Source organism: Thunnus thynnus, chromosome 10, assembly GCF_963924715.1.
Source record: "Thunnus thynnus chromosome 10, fThuThy2.1, whole genome shotgun sequence".
NCBI classification, from domain to species: Eukaryota; Metazoa; Chordata; class Actinopteri; order Scombriformes; family Scombridae; genus Thunnus; species Thunnus thynnus.
In genome coordinates this window covers 15,705,131-15,731,973 of record NC_089526.1, presented here as the reverse complement: position 1 = coordinate 15,731,973, position 26,843 = coordinate 15,705,131, and the positions used below count along the sequence as shown (strand labels likewise).

Sequence of the window (26,843 nt, the reverse complement as noted above, 5' to 3'; positions counted from 1 at the left end):
GTTTGGATCAGATGGGGTCCAGCATGTTTTGGCATTGACCTGGACTAATACAGTGACTACATAGTGGCAACCATGAAACATGGAAGTAGGAATGTGCTGAGTGGGGCTGCATTAGTGCAAAAGGTGTAGGGGAGATGACATTTATAAATGGCACTATGAATGCAAGTTTTTGTACCCAAACACTGAATGAAAAGATTACTACTACTCTCAAGAATGTTAGCAGGAGAGGAGAATTTTCCAACATGACAATGATCCCGAACACACTTCAGAAATCACACAAGAGTTTTTAAAGAAGAAAGAAGTAAAAACTATGACCTGGGCAAGTATTTCCCCTGACCTGAATCAAATAGAACACCTTTAGAGTATTTTAAAGAGGAAGATAGAGCAACAAAACCCCTCCAGCAAAGAGAAGCTGAAAACAATCATCTGTGAAGAATGACAGCACATCTCTCCACAGATTTGGGCAAGACTGGTGTCATCCCTGCCCAGGAGGATCGAATCTGCCATCATAAATAAAGAAGGGCACACAAAATATTGAAGAATAAAAGAATGGAGTCTCACTTATGGAGGGTGTGCTGACTTTGTTTGTAATTCGTTCTTGAATATGGATCTTTCATTATAGTTTCATTAGTCAAACATTCTGTTTTTCAAGTGAGCAGGCTTAATTCTTATTGGGTAGTGTCTAGAAACAAAAAAAAGTATTAAATGGACAGGATTTATAATTCATATTTTAGTAATATTGACCAGCGGTGGACTCAGTTTTGTTACATACTGTATGTCACTGATCACTGATCCAACAACTTGCCTTTAAGGTTGGACTGACAGTAGCTACCAGCTTCACTGTAGTGTAGCATTATTTCAAAAGTCTTTCCTCCTCCTACAGTTAGTTTATCCATACAAATATCACACATTAAATCTGCATGGTTCATACTAAGCAGCTATTTGTGTGTTTTTTTTAAAGTAATAGTTCACTATTGTGTTTTTGTCGAGAGTTAGATAAGATTGATGCTACTCTCATTGTTTGTACATTTGCACGGACCTAGCCTGGCTCAATACAAATTGAAAAAATACTCCTATCAACATCTCTGAAGCTCACTCATTAAAATGTCATATCTCGTTTTTGTTTTTTTTTTAAAAAAAAAACAATAATTTGAGGTTTTAAATGTAGCCACATGCTGTTATGCTGTTTCTCAATGAACTATGGCTCATCCATCTGCTGTCAGCACTAGGCCTTCGTCACAGCAGACTTTTTGACTTGTCATAGTAGGAAAAGCACAGGTGTCGCTAATAACATTAAGGATGGCTCTGTTCTACTCAAGTGTCTCAGTAAGCCATTACACTGTGACAGTGAGCCAGCATGCACAATACCAGGACCCTGAAACTGAAGCAGCTAAATGGAATTCAGCCGTGATTAATTTTATCATTTACACCTGTGCTTTTCCTGCTGTGACATGTCAAAATGTCTTCCTTGAAAAAGGCTTCTGCTGTGCGGTGTCTCCGCTGGTTGCCTGGCAACCTCACAGTGAGGTCAAGACTGTCGGAAGTCACTGCACCTGGCTGATGTTCACCCAGAAATGCTCATAGCTTGTAAGTCCCCCTAAACCCACAAATTGACGGGGTTTTTTTTAGATTTGTGTTTGGATAAGGATTAAGCGAACAATATTCAATGTTAATTAGTTAGCTTTAGGGATGCCATTATGTGTATATTTGGACTTTACACTTTGCCAAGCTTGCAGTTTCCCTCTGCTTAGCTAAGCTAACCACATGTTTAACTCACAGACATGCCTCAATCTCCTCAGTTATATTCAATTTATCAATCCTCTCATCTAACTCTCAGCAAGAAAGCAAATAATCATATTTCCCCAAATGTCACACTTTAGCTTGTTCCATCATCACAATTTCCAAGCTCTTCAGCTAAGCCTCACAGTTACTAACCTTACCTAGAGTTGATTTAGAACAGCAAACACCCATGTCAGATGTTTAGGTATACACCCAGTTAGAAATTATTGGACTCCTGCCAGCCAACCAGAATGGAGAATTGTAAGTGTCCACAATGTGAACCAAGGTAAAAAAGAACAGGAGGCAAACATGTACACACATATCTCCCTCACAGTCAAGTCATTTACTTTACAGGCAGAGTAAGTGAAGTGGTAACAGGCAGAAGCAAAATGCCTCTGACAGTGTGATGGGCTGACAGTGTGATGGGCACAACTGAAAAAAAAACAAAAAAACAGACGGCTGTAGGTACATGCAAGCAGATCACATTTCAGCTCACCAGTGTGGCTGTGTGTTTGAACACATACGCTGCTGAAATCCTGAAAGTCTGCATTTCTCTCATTAGCACAACAACATTGGCTTCTTTCGCACCTAGTTTGCTTCAGTGAGTACAAATGAGATGTTAGCAGAGGAGAGACAGACTGAGACAGGAAAAGAGAGCATGGGCAAATAGAGACCAAAAGACAGCTAGAGCTTTGGGCAAGCTGATAGAGGAAATCAGTGGAGAGCCAAAGCGAGATGGTATTTTCCCAGTGTAGCGCAGTGGCCCATAACCACACTGATATGAGCAACAAATGAACAACACTCACTTAATGCTCATCTTGTGCGTGTGCGAGTGTCTCTATGTGTTTGTGTGTGTTATATAAATGGTAGAAAAGGCACCCAGTCACATATTCAATCTTCTCATATTGTGATAATTACAGTAAAAAGGAATACTCACCAGAGGAGGGTGTCAGTGAAGATTAACAAACTAGACTGTGTGTGTGTGTGTCATGTTGAATTAATACCATTAAGGCCATGAAGCATCCACACGGACTCTAAATAGACACAATAGCACACTAACACACTCTATATTTTCCAGGACGCTGACTTGCAATATATATTCATGAACCTAAAATGCAATGTAGATGCTGCTTAATAACGTCATGAAGGAAAGGCTGAGTAATATGTGTCTCAACTCAGAGTGCACATTCAGATGAAGAGTGTTGGACAAGGAATACCTAACAGCATCCTACTAGCAGCTGAAAGATGCTGCAGGCTTAAGGTCACCAGGCTGTGGTCATCATGTGACCTTAGTGAACTTGAAAATTAATGCCCTTTGGGGTTTTTTTTTGTTTATTCTGCTATTCAAAACATAGTCCTCAAGCTGTTGTAGACAAATGAATAAATTCAGTGAGTGTAGCTTTTTTTTTTTTTTAAAACCAAAGCACTGAATGCAACTAGTTTTATTTCTAAAGCTTAGGAAATGAGTCTCACTAAATGTTTTGTTTGACTACTGATTCCTGACATTTCGAATCTGCATGCAGCATCTTTTTTGCCAATATTTGACAGGTTGGTAAAGCTTTTGAAACAGAATATTAACACTAAAGTATTCAACTAAAAATTAATGAATGAAATATACTGACAAAATCCAGTCTCTAAAAGGTCAGTGTCAGCAAGCCGATATCAGGCTCACCGTAATTCATGCCTTTGCGTGTATACAGATAAATAAACATGTAGACAGACAGACAAAATATTGTTTTACCTGAAGCTTGCCTGATCTTTTTATTGGTTCTATTTTCTCTCTTTTCCTCAAAGTTAAAGGCAGGATATGTTGATGTTTTACACCTGAACAGAGCATAAAGATAAATAATACTCTCCCTGATGACAATGCACTAATAATATTTACTTCAGTTAATTAATGACACTTATAATTTGATGTTATTTATTTACTTAATATTGTAATTCATTGTAATTCTATGGTTGCTACCTCTGTGTACTCTACTTTTCCTGGTAAAATGGCTTTTTCTGTTTGTTTCCCTCGTTGAGAGTCTAAGGATTGAGTGTGTGTTGGTCAATTCACTCATCTTGATTGTGCGTAGACTGGTTCAGAGGCCACATTGCAACAGCTTTATAAAATGAAATGTAGTATCTTGTAAGTGATCATTCAAAACAAGGTTTCCTGCTGTATGACAATAATTGTTCGTGTATCAGAATGCCTCGGAGGATATTGCTGCACTTAGGCCACTCACCAAAGCGTATGAATCATGAATATGTTTGCTTATCGTCAGTTTAAGCCATGTACAGTTCTCCAGTGAGAGTTACCTGACAGTGTGAAGCATTAGTGCTGTTGCTATGGTTACATGCACTTTCATATACTCTGTACTGTGATTGGGGTGTCCTGATGTAGAATTTAAAGAAATCAGAAAGAAGTATACCACAGAGCTATGGTATGATGAATTTAAAGTACTCTGCATGCATCATTGATAATGATATTTTGACACTTAATTCATTAACACATTTGGCTCACACACGAGTAGACCATGCTGTTACCAAAAATATATATATTTTAAACTGGACACATAAACTCACTAGAAAACAGCAACAAAAACAGTCTGATACAAGTTATTCATCTTCACTCTGCGGTACATATACACATGCAGCCACCGTTTTTTGGGGTTTCTCCCTCTCTAGCATGTCCTTTTGATGTATATTTCCTGTTTTTTCTTATGTAGATCAGGTGTTTGCAGCTGTGTGTGTCTTGTATTTCTTGCTAACGCAAAAGTATTTGTGTGTGCACATGCGTATGATAACTTTAGTACACTTTGCTGTGCTCTGAGTGTGTGAGGTGAGGGGGTTAAAGAAGCCACTGAAGTGCTATGAGTTGTATTGATTGGAAGTTCCCCAGTGCATTGATTATAAGCCCTATGAAACCAGACGAGCAGAGGATTTAAAGCTTGACTGCAGAGTGATATTGACAGGTGGAATACTACCATTCTTCTGTTCAGCCTTTGAAAGTCTGTTTTGCAAATGTTAGTTCTTATTGTCTATGCTAAGGCAGTACTGCTATGGTACATCATTAACGCCATTTAGCAGAGGAGTGACAGATGACACACTCTGATATCTGGGACTCGCTCCAAGTTAAACCAGACTTGTGACCGAATGTGAACTCTCAGGAACAGCCATTGTGGTAAAAATCTATCTGAAATGTGGACGGGTTTGTGCAGCATGTTTCTAAAGGTGTTTGTGTCCCTTTATCTCTCCACAGAGCTCCATGTATTCTCTGGCCCTGAAGTGTCTGATCAGCCTGTCCACAGTCATACTGCTGGGCCTCATCATAGCCTACCATGCACGGGAGGTTCAGGTAAAAGAAATGCATCAACAGACATTTACACAATTGACACAAATGAGGTGTTAAATTGAAATTCAAAGGAACATTTTGACATTTTGGGAAATATGCATAATCACTTTCTCGCCTACTGTGTTTAGAAAGAACGCAAAGCATATTTTAGAGGTGATTGCATATAAAGGCAATGGAAAAATGCGAGTAGATGCGAATTCGCCTGCATCCACCCTGCTTCATAAACATAGAGAGAGGAGAGGAAAAGGGAGAGAGACTGGTGGAAATAACAGAAAGAACTGGAGTCTCTCTGTAACACAGTTGGTGAGTCCATTGCTAGCTAGCTTACAGCTAATGTACAGTTGGTATTTTGGCTGTTTGGGGCAAATAAACGGGCCCAGCAGACAAATACATATGAAAGAGGATTGATACAACTCATGTCTGTGAATTAAGCATGAAGGTAGAAGCGAGAGGCAATTAGCTTAGCTTAGCGTAAAGACTGTAAGCAGGGGAAAACAGCTAACCTGGCTGTCCAAAGATAACAAAATCTACCAGCACCTCTAAAGCTTACTGATTAAAACACTATATCTATATTGTTTAATCCATTCAAAAACTGTAAAAAAAAAAAAAAAAAAAAAAGTTAGACTGTAGTTTGGGGGAGTTACAAGCTGGTCTATTTCAAGACTTTAGGAAGTCACTGTACCAGGCCAAGAAATAGTCCCACACATAACCTCCCATAAAACTAGAGCATTAATGAGCTTTAGAGGTGCTGGTGTGGGCAGATTTTGTTACCTTTGGACAGAGCCAGGCTAGCTGTTTCCCCCTGTTTCCAGTCTTTATGCTAAGCTAAGCTAACCAGCTGCTGACTGTAGCTACATAATTAGTGGACAGATAAACACTAAGAGTGGTATCAATGTTTTTGTCTAACTCTTGGCAAGGTAGCAAATAAGCGTATTTCCCAGAACAGCGAACTATGCCTTTAAGGCCTTTAGCTTTTTGTTTAAGAGTGTTTTTATTCAAATATAAGCAAAAGCACATCTGAGCTTTGTCTGTAGTATACACATTACATTGTCGTCACTCAGGCTCCTGAGATAGATCAGGGGACCCAGGTGTGTGTCGACTCCAGCCAATTAATGACATTAATGAGAGTCTTAGAGGGATTGACAAAACAGTCTGCATGGTGTTGCATCGAGTTTATACACACAGAATGTTAAATACACACTCAGCCAATAACAATCATTCAATAGACGCAAAGAGAGCACACATAAACATGTGGACGCTCACACAAGCCAGGAACACAAACACACACAGCCTCAATCTCTTGTACAGCTGAAACAATCAATCAGAAATGCTTTCATGCTTCATGATATCTGTTTTGGTGTTTTGTCATTTCACTAATATAATGGTACCACGGTCATTTAGCTGGGGTTTTCATCTGAAGCCATTTGCAATCAATGCACATTGACTATTTATGGGAGCCTTGCGGGAATCAGACCCAATGAGTGCCCCCACACCAGCTATTACTTGTACCAGCTAAACCACAGAGCCACAGTCATCAATCTAACCACATATTAGTGTAATGTTGTTCTGTTTTTGATTACATCATGGCTTGGATGTTGCTGGAAACGTCTATTAAAGCTCCAACAGGTCTGTGATGGGGATTCTGATGCATTTTGCTCTGAGGTTCAGGCTGTCCATCTCTGGATCAATAACTGGATGGCCGTTGCTTATTCACTGTCATACACAGCGACTGATAGACTGGTAATCAGTCTGTAATAGGCAGCCACCGTGTATTAAGATTCCAAAAAGGAGCCGAGTCGATGTGTGCTCTTGCCATACACGTGCAAGTGTGTGTTTGCGTATAAGGTTAAGCATTCATTGATAAAAGAACCCTCGCTTCTGCTCACAAGTTTGATATCACATTCACATACAGAGTCAGTCATCCACCCACGCACACTGTGGCTGCCGCACGTGACAGGCACGCTAATACCGACAGGAGAAGTAGAGATTGAGAGTAGCTACTGTAAGGCTGACACAGAGAGAGAGAGAGAGACAGAGATAAACTGGTCTTCTGTTAATCTCTTTGAGAAATAATTCCTTTTGATTAAATGAAGTTAGGAGTTTGGGGAGGGTTCTGCGAAGGTATGGGTGGGAAGCACAGCAGGGTGGGGGAGGTGATGTTCGGATTTATCTCCAAATCACTTTATAATATTTGGTGTGAGGACAGTGATAATTTAAAGGCATTTTACTCTACAACAGCTGACAGTTTATTCCAACTTTTTTATTTTAGTAGCTTTGGTTATCAGTTATAATACTGCATGCACTAAAGTAATGTAATTGCTGAGATGATCAGACAGGTTGTAAACAAAGTCAACAGTTTAGCCAGTTTATTTTAACCACTTTATTAGGAGGTAAAACCAAAGGTGAAACTGTGTATTAATACAACCACTGCAAGTACAATAGGTCAAAGTTGAACCAGGTAACTTTGATGGATGTTTTCAACACAGTTCGGGTAATCAGGTTTCTGTTTCTGTCCTTATTTTTCTCTTCCAAATACCTTAAAACCTCACTGAATCATTTCATGCTTTCTTCCTTTTTAACAATGTTTCCACATTCCCAAAATTCAATTTTGTGAGCACAATGGTATTATTACCAATAGGAATGATGTGTTTAAACTGTTACTAAATAAATAGGGAATGTACCTTAAACCTGCAACATCTGATTTCTTTTTTTTTTTTTTTCTTCTTTTTTTTTTGTGGCCACTTTCAGGCAGCAGAAATAAGCTGTGAGCACAAGTTGACAAATTTTAAGTAGATATGGCAAACTTATTATCCAGTAGATATAAAGGAATATTAGCATTCATTTAGAGTCATGTTTCTGGCCACCTGACAAATGTAAGTCCAATCTTCACTCTCCTTTTAGCTCCGCTTTGGTCTTGGCACTTTAGCTGCTAAATGCACCACCACGTTCACCAGCTAGTTGCTAATTTTGTATGGCATCGTTTGGGCAGGTGGTGTACAGTGGGTTTATTCAAGCTTTTTTTTACAGAAAAAACCTGCCTGCTGTGTATGGAAACAACTCTGATGAGAGAATTGAGGGTGAACCAGAACAATAAAGCTGCAGGCCGTAAAAAAACAATGAGCTAAAAGGCACTAAAAAAACTCCGTAGAGCTGAGGAGAACAGGTGACTATTCTCTGTGTGTTCGTCACTATGAGCGACACATTTCACATCATCCATTGTTATTAAATATTGATGAACTGCTTTAAAGGTATTCGTTCGATAATACTTAGTAAACATAGTGAGAGGTGTGCTTATTTGTTCTATTTGCGGATTTAGATGAGAAGATCAATATCCATTCAAGAAAAGGAGAGGCTGTCCGCATACTGAATTTTGCAAATTCCCACATGTTTATTGCAACGTTTTGACCTGCAAGGTCTTTGTCTGACGTTTTTGCCTATCCTTTACTTTCATTGCTGCTTTTTGTCCCATACTTGTACCCAACAAGGGTTGGATGTGCACCCTATCCACCTTTTTTGCTAAAATCAATATCCATCCTATGTCTGTGCATGAAATATGCATAAAGCTTAGCACTAAAACTGGAAGCACAGATAAACAGCTAGCCTAATGAACACATTGTAGCTTTTTTTTTTTTTTAACAAACAGAAACAGAAAACGTACATTTATGGTTTTAGGGGGAGTTACATGCTGAAACCACTTACTGTGCTCAGTGACAGTGTGCCGAGTATTGTCGTTACACATTGTTTTGTGTTTGCATGCGAACCTGCTTCTGTGTACGTAGGCTACACCTGAAACCATCCAAGTGTTTCATTACATGCATGTTAACTTTATAGTTCAGTACCTTCCCGCTGGCACCAAGCCTGTTTGCTTACATACATGAGCAGCATAAGAAGAGCCAGTTTGCCTCTGTTTTTTATTGTTGGATTGTTCAAACACACACACACACACACACACACACACACACCATGAGAGGTGATGCCGTGCGAAATGAAAGGCATTGTTCAATAAAGATCTCATTCTCAGATTATGACACACTCTGCTGGAGCATTTTGCCCAGCATGTAACAGGATATTACATGCACGTACACACGCACGGACAACACACACACGCACACACACGTATATATATATTTGTGCAGAGGGTTGGAGAGTCAGAAACACTAGAGATCAGAATGATGTTATCAAGTTTAGCTCGCATTTATACTACCTTTTTCTCTCTCTCTCCCTCTCTCTCTCACTGATCTCCATTTCTCTCTCTCCTCATGTCTTTTATCTCACAGTATTTTTTGTTCACCACCATCAGTGTGCTTGTCTTTTTCTTTTTTCTTCCCTTTATTTCTCCATCTGCTTCTCCGTCATTATCAGATTAGATCTGTCTCCCTTCTCCTCCACTGGGCTTCAATTCAATTTTGTTGCTGAGTTTCACATCCTTTCTTCGTGACTCCTTTCCTCCCTTGTTACTCAGCATTCAACTTCTCACCCATTCAGCCTTCTCCTGTTGTACCTTAACACTCGCCTGCATTTCTCTCCTTCTATAAACCCGTACGCTCTTTTTTTTTTTTTTTTATTCACCCTTTTATCTTGTTCCCTTTTCACACTGTTTCTCTGCGATATTCCTCTCTTGCATCTTTCCTCTCTATTCTCCTCTTTTGGACGTTTCTCTCCTCTTCCTCCTCTCTCTCTCCATCTTCACTGTCTCTTTTAATCTGTCAGAGGAAAGCCCAAAACAATTGTGCTCAGCATGAAACAAGGAAAAACAATCAATCTAGACTACAGTGCAACACATCTGTGATCATCACAGATTGCAAATTTCTCTCTTATTCACTGCCATCAAAAGAAAGAGTTTAAGTTCCTATTAACTGTTTTCAGTGATTAGCTTGTTATGGAAGAGAGATAATTGTTCTCTGAATAAAGCAAATGAGAACATACAGTAACAGACATGAACATGAAGTGAAAGCGTGTGTGTGTTTCAAAGGTCATTGCAGCGTTAGGTTGAAAAGTGACATGAAAGAGGAAAGAGACAGGAAGCTGACATGAGAAATGTTTGATATGAAGTGAGAACATTGCAGTTCTGTGTTGTGCTTAGTCAGCTGAGCTTCATTGACTCTGCTTGGTTTGTTTCCTTCATTTTTAATCCAGCAAGTTAACACAAAAAGAATTCAAATCTCATTTTCATTAGTTTACTGTTTACTCAAATCAGTGGAGCACAAGTTAGCACACTGCCAAATTCTCTAAATCTTTTTAAGTGAGATATTTGATGTTAAAATACCCAAATGTTTGATTTTCATTGTCATCAGTCATTTTTCAAGGCTCTGGTGTTCTCACATCCTTCTTAAAGCAAACAAATCCGAAGAACAAGAATTAAACTTGTACAAATTGCAGTGAGGGCTCTCACTGGAACAAAAAGATATTATCCCTGATACTATGATCATCTCAGAATATATTTTAAAGAGTTTACCGATCAGATACCACAATCCATCCAACATTTGTCAAAACATTTTACTCAAAAACACAAATGTTAACCTCATGGTGCCAAAGGAAAATACAAGGGATCAGCAAATTAATAAGGATTCTCATCTGGAAACCATAAATGGCAAAATTTTGTGTAAAAGTAATAAATGTTGAGACATTTCACAGACACAGCCACTGTAGTATAGTAGTGCAATACAATAATAGATAAGGCAATATTGTAGTGACACATAAAAGTGACTGAAATGCTAGAATTTTAGTAGTATTTACTAGTTACTTGTACTTTATAAAAAGTTAAGGTCGAATATTGTGAAAATTTGAGAGATACTTTCCGAGAATGTGGAAGTACTTCTGATTGTTCCTCCTCTCTTCCTTTTCCTCTGTGGGAGAAATAAGCTTTTCTTTGTCCTGATAATGTCTTAAACCTTGGCAAAAAGGCACTACTCTCAAGTGCCTGTTCAGGTGATTATTGGTGTGTCATCTATGGTATTTCTAGCTCTGCTGTACAATTTGCATAAAAGCACAAGATTGGACTGCAAGTAGCCATCAGACCATGCTGACTCTGGCTCGGTGAAAAGGTTATCTGAAAGCCGTCTGGAATACATCATTTCAGCTCTTAACAGAACTGTTTGTTCCTACACATCGACAAATGTACTTCTGTACATTGACAGTTCAGATGTGCAGCATTCTGTTGCATAAAGCGTCCTGAGAACAGTTTTTTACTTAGTAGTTATTTGAAGGTTTCTTAAGAAAACAATGAGTTGCAGAGATTTAACTTAACTCATATACATGAGGTTTTATCTTTAGAGTTTAATTCACAGGGGCCCAAATTTCCTCCCAGTTCACAGTTGAATCTTAATACTTTCATCATTCAGCTGAGTTAAAATTTAGGTACTTTGGGGCACCATGACAAATTCAGGAATACAACTAAATCACGAAGTGTATCATTAAGGCTTCAAGGAATATTGAAAGTATTTTTTTTGTTTGACAAACATCATTGAAAAACGACAGTTTATGTAGAGAAACTCTTTTAAACAGACAAGTTAATCTATAATCTTGTCCATTATTTCTTGCAATATTAGTTTTTCAGATTTGGATGAGTTTGGATGGATGATTTACTTTGCAATATATTGTCTAATATGCACTTGTAGCACATTTGTCATCTCCTCCCCTGTTCTCAGATTTTTGTAAAGCATTTTAATAACCACATTATATAAACACAAGACACACAAGAAGAGCCAGTGCTATTACAATCAAGGTTGCATTAACTTGAACAGTATAACCATGGTAACCATTTTCCTGCTGGACTGTGACAGATGATTTAAGAGTTGTTCCTAACGTAAGAATGTTTCTGAGAATTTTCTTAGGTATGCCTTAGGTATTTCTGTATGCCTGCTGCTCACCGGACACTGGTTAAAACAAGAGGTGATCCAGTTTGACCACCCGTGCTTCTAAACTAATTGCTCGATTTTGTGACGCTGTTTTTCCTCCTTGACGATTTGTTCCTTTCCTACATCACTTTAACTTTTTACCATTGACTTTAACCTTGCTTTTTGTTTACTTCTTTGTGAGGTTGTTTTCCTGGTTCTTTGTTACTGTACAGACAAATTCTTGACAGATAAAGACAACTATTGTACAGACATTGTTAGAATTTCAGCAGCAGTTTTTATCATCATCATGAACTCAGGAGACATTTTAAGTATGCTGTGATTGACCGACCAATCTGTGCAACCACACACCATTAGTCTGAGTTAATGTTGCATTCGATTGACTGAGTTTGGTCAGAAATAATGGATTGAAATTTCGTTGGCCTAAGCCAAGCCATTATTATGAATCATAGTTTCCAAATGGTCATGTGGCTGATGAGGAATGATAAATGATTCATAGATTCAAAACCAGGCTAAATCTTTGCTTAAAAAATATGAATTTAGGAAGCCTCCACCTTCAGTATCTTTCATGTAGTTCATGTAGCATCCAGGGATGTCTGTGCATGTGTGTGTATGTATTTGAAGTTCAGGTCTGTTGCGTGACTCACTTATCTGCCAGCTCACCAGTGGCCTTCTCTTCTTCTTCTTCACACATACACACAACCATTTACATACCCAGCAACAAGACAGTAACTCTAAAATTAAACGCATGAATTTTAGCCCATACATTTGCAAGAAATACAGACTTGAAAGGCAAAAATTGAATTGTAGTTGAAATTAATCAAATAGAAACTCTAAGAGAGTGACTGAAAAAGGGATGTTTCTCCCGTCCATTAGTGCACTTTAAACATTAGTGAACTGCGTTATTCAGTTACTTTTGGAGGATTTTCGAAGTAGTCCATTGATCAAGAAGACACCGGCTTGGCACTCACAGCCACTCAAAGGCAGGCAGATGTCATTAGGAAAATAAAGTGAGCAGCAGTCTTCCAAAAACGTTTGTCTTCTTTAAAGTGAAGCATGCAGTCCTGAGATGCCTGATACTTGGACAGTCATTTCATGATGTCACATTCTGCAGATTCTGCATAATGTACATCCGCCCTGGGAACTATAATGGACGAGAAAATGAGGGTGAGGGAAAACACAGTGTCCTCTGCAGACTGTAGACATGAAAGATGCATTTCACCCACTTATTTCCTAGAAATGTTAATTTGCCAGATGCCCTTTGTGTCTCGCTTGCCTGTGGCCATTTTTAGTAACACAGTTTGTCTTTCTTATTTGCATTGAATGAAGAAAAATTTCTCGTCTTCAGGCACCACTGGTGGAATCCTTTCTTCTCTCACTCCCAGTTGCTGTTTTTAGACTTACTAGTGGCAGACTAGGCAACATCACTCATGTACACACCGAAACGGTGAACCTTCCCTCATCTCTCACACTTTCTAACACTTCCTTTTCACTTCCACGGCACCCTCTCTCCTACCTTTCGTCTCTTTCTCTCTTGGCTGCGTAGAAACAGCCACAGGGGTGTTCCCTCAGAGCTCCAATTACAGTCAAGGAAAGCGTGTTATCCTCTCTGCATATTCACGTATATCTGGGTGTGTGAATCTGGCTTGTATGTGTGTTTGTATATGTGTGTGGCTCGCCCCAGTTATTTTCTGCCTGTTTGAGGGATTTCCACGCTGTAGGACCCAGACATTTCCCAGAGGTGTGACTATGTGTGTATAAAAGTATGCATGCACGCTTTTCAGTGTTTTTATACCGTCTCCTTCAGTGATTAGGGCCGTCTCCATCCCAGACTGGGGTTTAGTCTTTTTCTCTCCCGTGGGAAATGCTGACTTGAGGCTCATTTGCCTGCATCCAGCTCTTTTTAGAGTCTGTACTCCATCTGACAAGGCCCTCTGGATGTCTGTGTGTGTGTGCATGTGTATGTGTGCAAAATTGTCCTCATATGTCTCGCTTGGCAGAGTCTGGCCAGCACTGCGTCTGGTTCCATGATGACAGACATCTGCAATCAGGGACTTAACGCGATTCCCAAGGTGGCCGCAGGGACTGGAGGGGGTCGAGTCATGGATGGATGGATGGCTGAGGAGAAAAGATGGAAGGGTGACAAAGTCCTCCATCGGGCTGCTAATGTAGTGGCAGAGGATGTCCTCTAAGACCTCACACCCTCACCTGTGAAGAGACCTCAACCTCTCACACATTTCTCCTTTTTTTTTTCGTCTCCTTTCTCTCCCGCTGGCCTGCCCTTTGTTTTTTCTCTCTTGCTCTGACCTCCTTCTGTCCTTTCCTTTCCATTCCTTTTCCCTGTCCCGTGCCCTCTGCCCTCCAATGCCATGTTTTGTTAGAATTAAGAAAACAACAGAAGACACACATTTTTTTGCCATGATCTTGTTCATTTTTCCCTATGGGCTTGTTCTTTATGTCCAAGTTTATTTAGCTTTGCTGTTCTCTGACCTTCCTCCCTGTTTCCCTTCTGATAGAGCTGACAGTTTTTGTTTGGACTCTCTCACGCACACACACACACACACACACACACACAATCCCTACCTGCTCACTCATCCCTACCTACTTTTCCTCCCTCCTGGCTTATTCCCTTCCTCTGTCCTGGTCATGTAGGGGCAGTGGCACTCACTCACTCCCATTGACAGATTACTCTCCTAATGGAATTTAATTATTTATCCCTTCCTCATGGCGATTTAGCCAGGAAAAGACCGACAGCAGGAGTGCGAGGGAGGACAGGACAGGAAGGGAGGGCGCTCATTTCCTCCAGTGGCAAGAAACTGGATCACCTCCGTTTTGAATTGGAGAGATGACATTCAGAGAGAAAAGGAAGGGGAGTGAGGGATGTTGGAGGGAGGAAAAACAGAGAGGTAGATGGAGAGAGAGAGAATCAGGGCTGATGGAAAGGCTCACACACACACACACACACTGGGAGAAACGTAGAATGGATGATGCCAGGTTTCCAGACAAAAGCAGTGTTCTGTAAGTGTGAATGAATATACATGTGGTTTGTTTCTCTACTCCCTGGCTCAACCAAGCACATACACACACAAACACACACCGACACACACACAGAAATGTGCTTTTATGACTCAGGAGGACACTGTCACATGTCACATGTGACACTGTCACATTCATTTCCCAGAGACTTATCTGACTTATCTTAACTATAACTACTACATGCCTAAACCCAATCCTAACAAAATTTTTAACCAATAACCTTAACTCTAAATGTAATGGTTTACCTTGTGGGGAGCAGCTTTTTGTCTCCAAACTGGAAGTGAGTCCCCAAAATGCGAGCACACACAGGTACACAAAAATCTTTGCAAGTCTCTGCAGAGAACACAAGTGTTAGACAACCTGTCTTTACCTCTCCACTCGCTGTCACACACACCTCTCAGTCTTTTTTCTCCTGTATCTCCTTTTTTCTCCCTCCTTGCCTCGTCTCCCGATGCCTTTCTCTCTTTTTGACTCTTTCTCTCTTTTGCCCTCTTCCTCCCGCTCTCTCTCTCTCTCTCTCTCTCTCTCTGTCTCTCTCTCTCTCTCTCTCTCTCTCTCTCTCTCTCTCTCTCCCTCTCGCTGGGGATCCTAATTAAGCTTGGCTGCTCTTTGATGTTGTCGCCTTGGCAACAGTCACCATGACGAGGCTGGGTCTGCACACTCTCTCTCAAACTCACTCAGGCATACACAAATACACAGAAGTACAGTACACACGCGCAGGCATGCAAACACACACACACACACACACACACATTCGCTCACTGAAATCATTAAAGAATACAGCCAGCGTTTGACCCTCAGTTCAAATGATAGCTTACACAATGACTGAGGCGTGTGCGTGGGCTACGTGTGTGTGTGCACACATGTTGGCTTCATGTGTGCACACACGTTACAACAGTAGAACAAGGAAAACACACATGTCCTGCTGAGCTGGATACAGATAATGATGAAGCGTGTGTGTCCATAGGTGGTTGAGGAAGTGGCGGGGCTTTGGTGCGCCTTCATCATGACGGTGACCAGATGGCCACAACACAGAGCAGCTGTCATGCCCGCTTGTTCTGACGTTTGAACTGTTATTGTATTTGTTTTGTTTTCCTTAATAAATGTTTGTGTGGTTTAAAAGCCCTTGAGATGAATCATGTGGTAAAGAGCAATTGTTAGCACTGGCTGTTTCTCGAGGCAGTACAGCATCTGGTAAACTCGGCTGATTTACAGCAGGGGAGTTCCTCATTTTTCTCACTGTACCCAGGCCTTTCTTTTTAAGGTTTATGTAGTGTTTCTCTCTCTCTTTAACCTTTTCTTTCCACTGCAAGAATCTTTATCTCATCCAGGCATATCATAACTAAGCCCTAAAAAGATTTTTTTTTTTTTTTTTTAAATGAATGGAAAAATATCTGAAGATTATTTCAACCTTTTTCCAATTTGAGTCCATGTGCTTCAAACGTTTTCTAAAGTGTCATTTTTCTTGAATTATGTGAAGGAATGAGCGCCTTGGTAGCTGAATAGTTATTGTGCATGCCACATAACTCCAACATCCCGGGCTCGATTCCAGCTAGGGACCTTTGTTGCTTGTCATACCCATCTCTGTCTCCTTGTTTCCTATCTGCCACTTTTCTATCCAATAAAAAAGGCAAAAATGCCAAAAAAATATATGTGAAGGAATACTGTATGTTTTGTCTATGGACAAAAATTCCTTGAAAATTCATGAAACAAGTTCTTTGTGCTAGAAATGTATTTTATATATAAAATATATATATAATTTTGCCTCACTGGTGAATTCTCTTGTTTTAGGAAAATAGAAAAAAATTACGATGGAGTTTTTTTTTTTTTTGCGGTGTCCTCCTTTCCCCGATATTTCCTCATCCCTATCTTTATCTCTTCATTTCCTCTGCACTTCATCCATCTCTTTCCAATGCCTTATCCTCTTATCAGCCCCACCTGCCCCCACCACCACCCCTAGTTCCTGTCAGTACCGTCTGGAGGAGGGACCCTGTAATGAAACCTGTTCTTAGCACTTCCTTATAACAACGGCTTTGGCAACAATATCAAGTAATCACAGCAATTACAAACGCAAAACATCAACACACAGCGGGGGAAAACTACAATTAAAGTTAAGTCGTTATGCACATTCTCATGAGACTGGTATAGTGGTTTTTCAGAAAAATATTGAGATTGTGATAATTAAGAACCTGTTTTTGCTCCCACTACGCCAGATGACTTGGCATCTTTAGTTTAATTTTAGCAAGACAAGAGTTGTAGGTTATATGAAAATGAGCCAAAGCACTGTGTGGAGACTGAATAGATTACTGATTAGATGGATGGTGTTTTACATCTCAGGAAAGAGACATTTACTCTAAATTGCCACTGGTTCCTTTAATCATCGGATCAGTCAGCTGTGCTGATGAGTGGACTGCACCAGCAGAGGATGATGATGAAAAGTTTGCACAGCGGCACATTAAAATAAGTCTTAAGTCCTCTCCTCACTTAACTCTCCTCATGTCTTTCCTGTCCCTGCAGCTGTTTGTCATCGACAACGGAGCGGACGACTGGCGCATTGCCATGACGATGGAGAGGGTTCTGCTGATTGCTCTGGAGCTCCTGGTGTCTGCGGTGCATCCTGTACCCGGGGACTTTAAGTTTCAGTGGCGGGCGCGGCTGGCCTTCTCCTATGCACCGTCGCAGGCTGAGGCTGACCTGGACATGGTGCTGAGCGTGCCCATGTTCCTGCGCCTCTACCTCATTGCCAGAGTCATGCTTCTGCACAGCAAACTCTTCACCGACGCCTCCTCCAGGAGTATAGGTGCCCTAAATAAGGTCAGAAGGGGTTTGTATCTGTGCATAAGCATTCAAGAGTGTGGTTGTCAAAGGTTTAGCCGCAATGAGATGGGGGAGTTGTAAAGTTATTAAGGTCAAGGGCTCTCTCCTTTGAATTAAACCTGTGTCCGTGATGTCCCTTTCATCCCTGGCCTCCATCTCTCCAACTATCTCTAGTCATTCCTTCCACTCTGTCCTTCTAGTGACCCTGTTTCTTTTCATCTATCAGTTCAAATGCCCCTCCTGTCCTTTTGTTATCACTATGCATAGAGACTTAAATGTAAGCTACGGCTGATCTTTCATAATACAATATGAGATGGGAGTGTGAAATGGGAACAAGATATTGCATACGGCTCAAATGGGGCATGAAAAGAAAAGGACTGGAATGAGATTGCGGTAGTAGAGTGCAAAGAAATGTGTACAAGCCTTGCAATAAATTATTCGTGCCGGGTTTGTAATGACTTGTAATGAAACGATTAACATTATTGTAAAATCAGTAGAGATGCAGTACATAGTGGGAATATACAAAACTACGAGGAGGAGAGGAGGAGGAGAGGAGGACAGCAGGAGAGATGGAGTAGATTTTAGATGAGTAATTTAGCAGGTTGCGAGTGTATCTGTGATGGCACTACTCTGACCCTCAGGCTACAGTGACAGGGAGAGGAGGTGAAGCTGCCATTGAAGTGCAACTCCATCATGACAACTCATTCATCAGCTCCTTAACCCTTCCAGGGCTCAACCGTTGCTCTCAGATGATCCATCTGCCACAAGTTGACGGTGTGCCTCTTATTGACAAATGAGCCACGGATAAAAACTACTCCGAAAAAGGCCAATTACTCAAAGACACTGTATAGCTTGACCCGAGTCATAGGGCAAGCCCCAATCTCGACTCCAATTACAGTGGAGATTCTCCGAGTGCTGCCGCTATCAAAAGCTACTCAGAAGACTAATTACTAAAACATCAAGTCTGTGTGGGAATGGCGATTCAGAGCTATGCAATATGAGCCCTTGAAATAATGTTTATATTGATTGCATGTGCCTGTGTGTGTGCGTGTATTGCAGGTGCATTTTAACACACGGTTTGTAATGAAAACCCTCATGACTATCTGCCCCGGGACGGTGCTGCTGGTCTTCAGCATCTCTCTGTGGATCATCGCTGCCTGGACCGTACGAGTTTGCGAGAGGTCAGTAGCAGAGCCAAACCATCTGGTTTACTGTGTGTTTGTGTGTGTATGTGTGTGTGTGTGCATGAGACAGAGTAATGGACTGTGATTGGATGGGGAATTCGGCTGAGAAATTAAATTCAATTGGCAGGAAATATAATCTGGGACATGTGTGCAACATAATCCATCTTTAGACTACAGTTTATGAGGCTTTTATCACCAGTTGTACACTTAATTTGATCCAGGCGACGGAGTTGTTACTGCGTTTGTCCATTTTGTCTTGCATGAATGAACAAATTAGGACACAATAATGATAAAGAGTCCTGCAAGATACCTTCGGTAACATGTCTATTTTCACATCTACAAGCAGGATATAAACACTTAATTTTGTCTAAGACACTCTGTATTGTAATTGTAAGTGTTTATTAATGCATTTGTCAAAAATCTTCTCCTGTTAAGCATCCATACCTGGTGTATAAACAGATAATGACTGACTGACAACACATTATAACATCGCTGTTAGTATATATAACGACATATGAACATACACACATGAACATATCTACAGTGTGTTATGAAGTATTTACACATGTACAAATCATTCACAGGCATATCTAAGACAAATATGTTGAAAACCCATCAACACATATTGAGGTATCAAGGTTCAGTCTTGACTTTGCAAATAGTAGAAGGCCTACTTACTAGATTTATCCCCGGGGTTTCAGCTGCATGTCATGGCCTTCATCAGCAGATGGTGTTTGCTCAGTTGTCATGGAGAGTGAAGAGGAAGTATCTATAAATAAATGTATAAATAATTCAATTTAGGAATATAAATATGCATTCATAGATAAATGAATAAATAAATATGATAAACACATACTTCATATCTCATTAGTACATTTGTGTTACATTATATTGTCACACACCGGTTACTGATGCTTTACAGAAGGAGTTACAGTTGGAGACAAGTAAATGATTTAACAATTGCCCTATACATGAAAAATCTGTCCTCATGTTTGCTTAGTTAAATGTGTTACAAACCATTTATTAATTCTTTATATACTGCCTATAAATGCTTAATAGGGGGGTGAGATAAAATGTTACTGGCATATCTAGAAAGCTATGGAAGCCACAGCAGAGGAAAAATATTTCTCTACACAGAGCATTTTTAATATTTTTCTTGGAATGTATGTCATTTCACCTGGCCTAAGTGGCATCCTCACCTTTCAAATGTGTAGGAGAGACTATGTTAGCTGCAAAACTCACAAAAAACAGGAAAGGCCCTCTCTAGAGCCAGTGTTTGGTTTGTGCATTCTGGGCTACTGTAGAAACATGGTGGTGCAACATGGTGAGCTCCATGAAAAAGGACCCGCTCCCTATGAAGCGTTAAAGGGCTCATTCTATGTTAACGAAAACACAATAAATCTTATTTTCATGGGATTATACACTAATTAAAACATACTCATGAATATTATATTCCATTTCCGTTCTGCTAAATGCCATTAAATTATACACACTGCAGCTTTAAATACTTCACAGCTGTAACCATATGGCAATGCAGGCTGGTGATTTATTGGACATTTTTTTTAATCCAGCAGGCAGATGCTCAAAAATGAAATAGCCACTCACATATCTGCCTCTCTGGTTTTGAACATCACTGTTGGAAATTGTAAATCAAATTTTCCAGTTACATTTTAAAGACTGACAATCTGATTTTATGTGTTATGTAATGTTATTGATGTACCATCAAGTGAAGAGCAAAAAGTGACCATCCCTTTTGATGTGTTTAAGCGCTTTTTGAGATAATCAAAGAAATATGGGAAAATGTCAGTTGGTTAATTAGCTTGATTAAATGCATCATTGCCTGGCTGCTGGGAAGCCGTTGGTTTGGTCTTCATCCAAGTTTAATTGGCATTTCCTTTCCTCTCCAAACCAAATTAATGAAGGAAAATAAAATATAAAATTCAATTAAACTGCTTTAAACAAGGTGCACATTTCAGAATTTGAAGAGAGTGTCTCCCTTCGGGCAAGAGAATAAAGAGCTCTGAGTGAATATTTGTTGTTAACTACCAAGGCTGCAATATACATTTTCCTGTTGAATAGTTTTTGAGAAAACAACTTTGTTTTAGATCTGCACCAGGATGGTTGCTATGGTAACAGTGTTGAGCGTAGGGCAGAAATGACGGAGGCAAGAGCTGCAGTTATGTGTTATGTTCTGTGTCAGGCAAATTTGCAGGACACGTGTTTGAGGTTCGACGCCCACATTTGTAGACAGGAAAGTGGGCCAGTTCTGTTTTTGTTTGTTTTTGTTTTTTGTTTGTTTTTTAACTACTGTTTATTTACTGACTTTATCCTCTGAACAATTTTCCTTTAGGTATCATGATGCCCAGGATGTGACCAGTAACTTCCTGGGAGCCATGTGGCTTATCTCCATCACTTTCTTGTCCATCGGCTATGGAGACATGGTTCCTCACACTTACTGTGGCAAAGGAGTCTGTCTGCTCACAGGAATCATGGTCAGTAAATTTCCTTCCCTCTCTCTCTCTCTTTCTCTCTCTCTCTCTCTCTCTCTCTGTCTCTATCCCTTCCTCACGCTCAATCTCCCTTTGGCGCTGTCCTCGCCTCGTTCAAAGGTCAGCAGATTAGAGAGCATGCTGTCATTTGCAAGAAAATTCTGCCATTTGTGTAATTTGGGCAATCCTCCCTGAATTAGCCTGCATCTGTGTGTTTTGGTTGTGTAGGCATGCAAACAAGAGCATGTTAGTTGTTTGTGTGTGTGTGTGTGTGTGTGTGTGTGTGTGTGTGTGTGTGTGTGTGTGTGTGTGTGTGTGTCTGCGTGTGTGCACATTATTCCCTTGTCTGTCCTCATTGCATAATGAAGGTCCCACCTTTCAGGGTGCCATGTCCTCCCACTCTCAGTTTTGCTCCCTTCCTCTCTCTCTCTCTCTGTCGCTCTCTATCTCCCTCTCTCTCTCCCTCTCCCTCTCTCTCTCTCTCTCTCTCTCTCTCTCTATTTATCCCTCCATCTTTCTTTCCCTCTGTCCGTCTCTCCTTCCCTGAGGCCATGTGTTTATTTCTATCTTCCGTCCATCTGTTAGTATCAGTGTTTAAGCTGCCGACTTCTCCTCTATTTGCTTCACTTCACAGGTGCTCTTCCCTCCTCAAACTATTTCTCTCTCAATCTTGCTTTCTGTCTTTGTCTCATTTCCTGCCTCTGATTTGTCATCCTGTCAGTTTTCTTCTTCATTTCTGGCATCCCTTTGCTAAAATAACCAGAATAAACAGAATAACCAGCTGATTTAATGTAAAATGTAGATACTGCTCATTTATTTCCATGCTGTCTCTTTAACATACCCTATTCTGAATGACTGGAGGCAATTAGTGTCTTTTTCAAATGTAAGAAAATGCATTTTTTTAGTAGCTCTACAGCTAAATGTCAAGTAATTTCAAATTAAATGTGCTAATAAGTATGTTGATTTTTATAAGGTCAGGAAAAAAAATAGGATTCAAAAATAACACGTTACCTGGGATTAAGTTTCCCAAAGGACACAGTGTGCCACATGTTTAATGTTGCCAAAGGGTGGAGTACAGTGAGTAATAGACGACTGTGAACAGCTAGAAAGCTGAAAGTCACTGCACGGTGGGTGCTCACCTGAGTTGGGGATAATGTATTTTTTTTATATGTTACATAATATTATTACTTTTCTGAATTACAGACTGATATAATGCTTTAATTTTTAGAGCAAAGAAGTAGTGCTACATCAACAGCATTTCCACAAATTGATGCAAATTCCTGGATGTGGCGTTTTAAAATGTCATTTTTTATTAACTAAGTAATGCCATGGATGCCACATTGATGTCATTTTTTTAAACATATTTTTAAAAGCTAAAGGAAACCTTTTACCCATGGAAATAATGAGTACTGTAGCTAGTAGCCTACTTGAGCTTGTTAAAGTGAATGTAAAGTAAAAAAGATGTCCCTCTCTGCTTGAAGAAACACCATCTATAACTTTCCTAAAGTACCTTGAAACAGTTTTCACACGAGTCAAGTTACGTGGTAAAGCATGCTGATGCAACCACAGGCTGAGTGATTATAAATACAATCAGCAACAAAAGCTTTCGAATTGTTTGTGTTTCATCGTTAAAATTAGATAATAGGCTGTTATGTTATTAGCATTTTATTACTAATATTATTTCTGTGGAAATCGTCTGTATTCCATTTACAGACTTTTATGCCTAGGCTTTTTGCACATGAGCTGAGTGTGTTTTGTTAAAGCACGCCTAAAGTCAAGCAGCAGCCTGCGTGCCTGAATTTTGAAGCCAGGGCAGAAGTGCCTGAAGACGCAGTTGCTTTAATGTCATTCTGGGTTCTGGTTCCCAAAAAATCAAGAGAGTGGATTTAAAACCCTCAGCATAACTCTCAAAGTCAAACTCTTCTAATGTGTGTTGTGATGTTTTGCTAGTTAAGTGTGCAACTAAACATCCCCAAAACTGCCAAAAACCTGCACTTATTCTTTCATCTTCACGGTGCAACCTCTATATTTGCCAGCTCACACCTTTCTTAACTGTACAGTCCATCAAATGTGTGAATAAACACACACATGCACACAGAAGACACCCATTTGCTGGATAAATCATCCAATAGGCGTTTGAGACAGTGTACAACTCTCACTGTAATGTGAACACACACAAAGACACAAATCAGGGGGTGGATGCTGAACGTCCCAAGCCCACTGCTACAGACTGCATCCTCCACACAACACTGACACAGAGCTTGACATACACTCTTCGTGTGACTCCCACACACGCTCTCCTCCCCTGTCACACACAAACACGCTCACTACACTCATCAGAGTGTTCAGAGAGGTTTATTTTCGTTGATCATCAGAGAAGGAGTGAGGCTGCAGGTAGAAAGAGAAAGGTGAAGCTTTTATGTGTGAGGGAGACCGGGCGCAGCAGGTCGTGGGAAAACAGGTTGCGGAAGTGAAGTGAAAAGAAGATTAAAAAAAAAAAAGGAGGAGAAGGGTAGGGGGGCAGGGGTGACAGGTCGAGAGCAGAGAACAGGATATTATTTTTTTTTTCTTGGTTGAGAATAATTTTAATGAGTTTCTATAGGAGAAATTCTCTCTGTCGTTACTATGACAACACATGAAGGCTACCAATGTTGGAATATACCACTGCCCCGAGGCTAACTGGGGGTGTGCCAGGTGTTAGCGTGTATATGTGTGTGTTAGTGTGTGCATGTGGGTGGGTGGATGGTGGTACCACAACATGTTTAAGTACATTTGTTGCACTTATATACAGCAAAAAGGTGTATGCGTGTCTAAATTACAACACATATCAGATAATGCAGTTTATGTATGGCATGCAAGTGTGTATTTGTTGCTTACAGTTTCATTCACGCATGCTGGTATGAATGTGGGTTTGTATTTTTGTTTGTCTTCCATTTTTTTCAGCTTCTTGAGCTGCGGTAGCTCTTAGATATGTCGTCAGGTTAAAGAGATGCAGAGTGGCTGCCTATTCCAACCTTTATTGCCTTCTTTTAGCCTCTAAGTGCTTGTATTGTGTGCATTAACTGAGGAAATAAAATTTCACACTTTTAGTGTTTGAAATACACCTATTTTTCCTCTACATGTTCCAGCTGACCTCTTTGGGAAACTGATTTTTCTGCTGTTTTTTTTTTTTTTCTTTTTGAAACCAAAGAGATGCAGTTGTCTACCTGGAGTGTGGAAATGTTGCACAGGGGCACAGATGGGTGATTCCCTTTTTTCTGACAGCTAGGTAGAAGGCTGCACTGTAGCGGAGGAAGTAAGGGAAACACCCAGGCATATGAAACAAATCACAGCAGCACAGCCTTCATCAGCTGTGTCAATCTGTGGAGATTGCACAGGGAACCCTGCTGGAATCAAACGGAAACGGATGCAGACTTATATACAAACAAACTCTCATACGTGCACGTACACCATCATGCGCGCACATACACACATTACCCCCTCTGACAAACCAATCAGTACCCCACTGTTTCTGACCAAAGAGGACAAACACACACACAAAAACACACACACATACTTGCACACTGGTACATACTGTACTGTAGCAATTGGTCGAGGGCTCTTTTCCCTAAAGCACAGACATGTATGAATGCTCTGAGGGTTTTCCATCGGCTCTCATCATATTTTATTCATAGTTTTTGAATAAACACAAATAGAGTGGATGAGTGTATAGACGTGGGCACTAATGCCTGTTTGTGCGTTACATTTTACTGAGCCCAGCCAAAGTTATTTTTGGCAAACCTGTCTTATCGTTCAAGAGTGTGCACGCTGAAGTCTTGGCTATTTCCTACACGCTTCAAAATGTTGCATGCTCCCTCGCTCACTCTCTAACTCGCTGTTTCTCTCCTTATATGCCTTTATTCACTCTCTATCTCTTTCTCTCTCTTTCTCTCCCACTGTGAGATGCACACACTCACAAGCAGGAAGGAAGAGCACTCATACATTTTCATTAAACAACTCTTAATCTTAATTCATTACTTATCAGGAGATATGTGACCTCATTAACATTGCCTTCTTCTCCATCTTTCTCTCCTGCTTTTGAGTGCACACACCCTCGCCTCCCTGCACTCATCCCTCTCTCCGAACCGCCCTCCGTGTTTCCTCCCTTCCCTATTCGTATTTACTCATAGCTCTTCGCTCTCTTTATCTTCTCTTCCCTTTCTCCTTCTTTCCTCTCGGTGCCTGCCCCTTCAGAGGAACCTGTGAGCACTCAACAGCCCCATTGAAAACAGTGTCTAATCGGAAAGTTAATTAAGTCTGTCTTCCTCTCTCGTGTTCCCGCTCCTCTTCTCCTCTCAAGCATGTCTTTCTGGTTGAGAGACTGCTGTCACTCTCTCCCAAATGAATTTGCCATATGTCCCATGTGGGTCGAGCTGGAATACAGACAAACCGGTCCATGTTTAACACTTTTACACTTCCTGCAGGCCTGCGAGCATCCAGTGACAGGAGAAGACTGACACCATGTAATTCAGATTGACAGCATCTAATTAAATAAAATTAGGTGGTGTCAATCTTTGATGGGTTTTTTTTTTTTTTTTGTCTATACGGGGACATATTTTTCAGCTACATATAGAGGCGATATAGAGGGGATCTCACGCCAGATGGATTGGAAGTGAAAATAGACTTGGCTTGCCTCTCAACATGAAGAAATGTGGATCTGGAACAGAACTGTCCTTCCTAATCCTCTCCTCTCTCCCCCACTCGCTTCTCCTTCTGTCATGCACTCCCTTCCTCATATTTGTCCTCACTCCTTTCAATCATCTGGGCTAATTCCCCGGCCAAAAGCCACCGATTTACCAATTCCTCCCCCTTACTGACTGACTGACTGACTCAGTGCTCTGCTTTCTCCTCCTCCTCCTCTCTCCTCTCTTTCAGGGTGCGGGCTGTACGGCTCTGGTGGTTGCCGTGGTAGCCAGGAAGCTGGAGCTGACCAAGGCCGAGAAACATGTACACAACTTCATGATGGACACGCAACTCACCAAGAGGGTGTGTATGTAGGCTTCTGTGATGTCGCTGATGTGTTTGCGCACAGTGTGAATGAGTAAATATAATTTATAAAAGAAAACACACATTCTCTATATGCACCAGGTTTGGGCTTCTAATAGAACTGTAATTTGTTAAGTACAGTAGTTATGTGCAATCATCCCTTGGGGGGTTTTACACTATATTTTTGGATTTTTAAGGAGGGGGTTTGCAGACAAGGTGGTTGAGAACCTGGCTAAACAGCTTGTCCTTCCACTGCCCCCCCTTCACCCTCCCCAACTACTACATCACACTATCACCTTGTAATGTTGTGACAGATTGCCAT

The 26,843-nt window shown here is 40.6% G+C and overlaps 1 protein-coding gene across 2 annotated transcripts in view; it reads left to right on the top strand.

The window, feature by feature from the left end:
• The window catches only part of kcnn3 (potassium intermediate/small conductance calcium-activated channel, subfamily N, member 3), a 47,605-nt gene that overhangs the window by 8,476 nt on the left and 12,286 nt on the right, over positions 1-26,843 (top strand). For both annotated transcript variants that reach the window (XM_067601428.1, XM_067601427.1), the window contains exons 3-7: positions 5,024-5,119; positions 17,524-17,820; positions 18,883-19,004; positions 21,358-21,499; positions 26,411-26,521. In XM_067601428.1, coding sequence (XP_067457529.1) covers positions 5,024-5,119; positions 17,524-17,820; positions 18,883-19,004; positions 21,358-21,499; positions 26,411-26,521 — 768 coding nt within the window. The remainder of the gene's footprint in view (positions 1-5,023; positions 5,120-17,523; positions 17,821-18,882; positions 19,005-21,357; positions 21,500-26,410; positions 26,522-26,843) is intronic.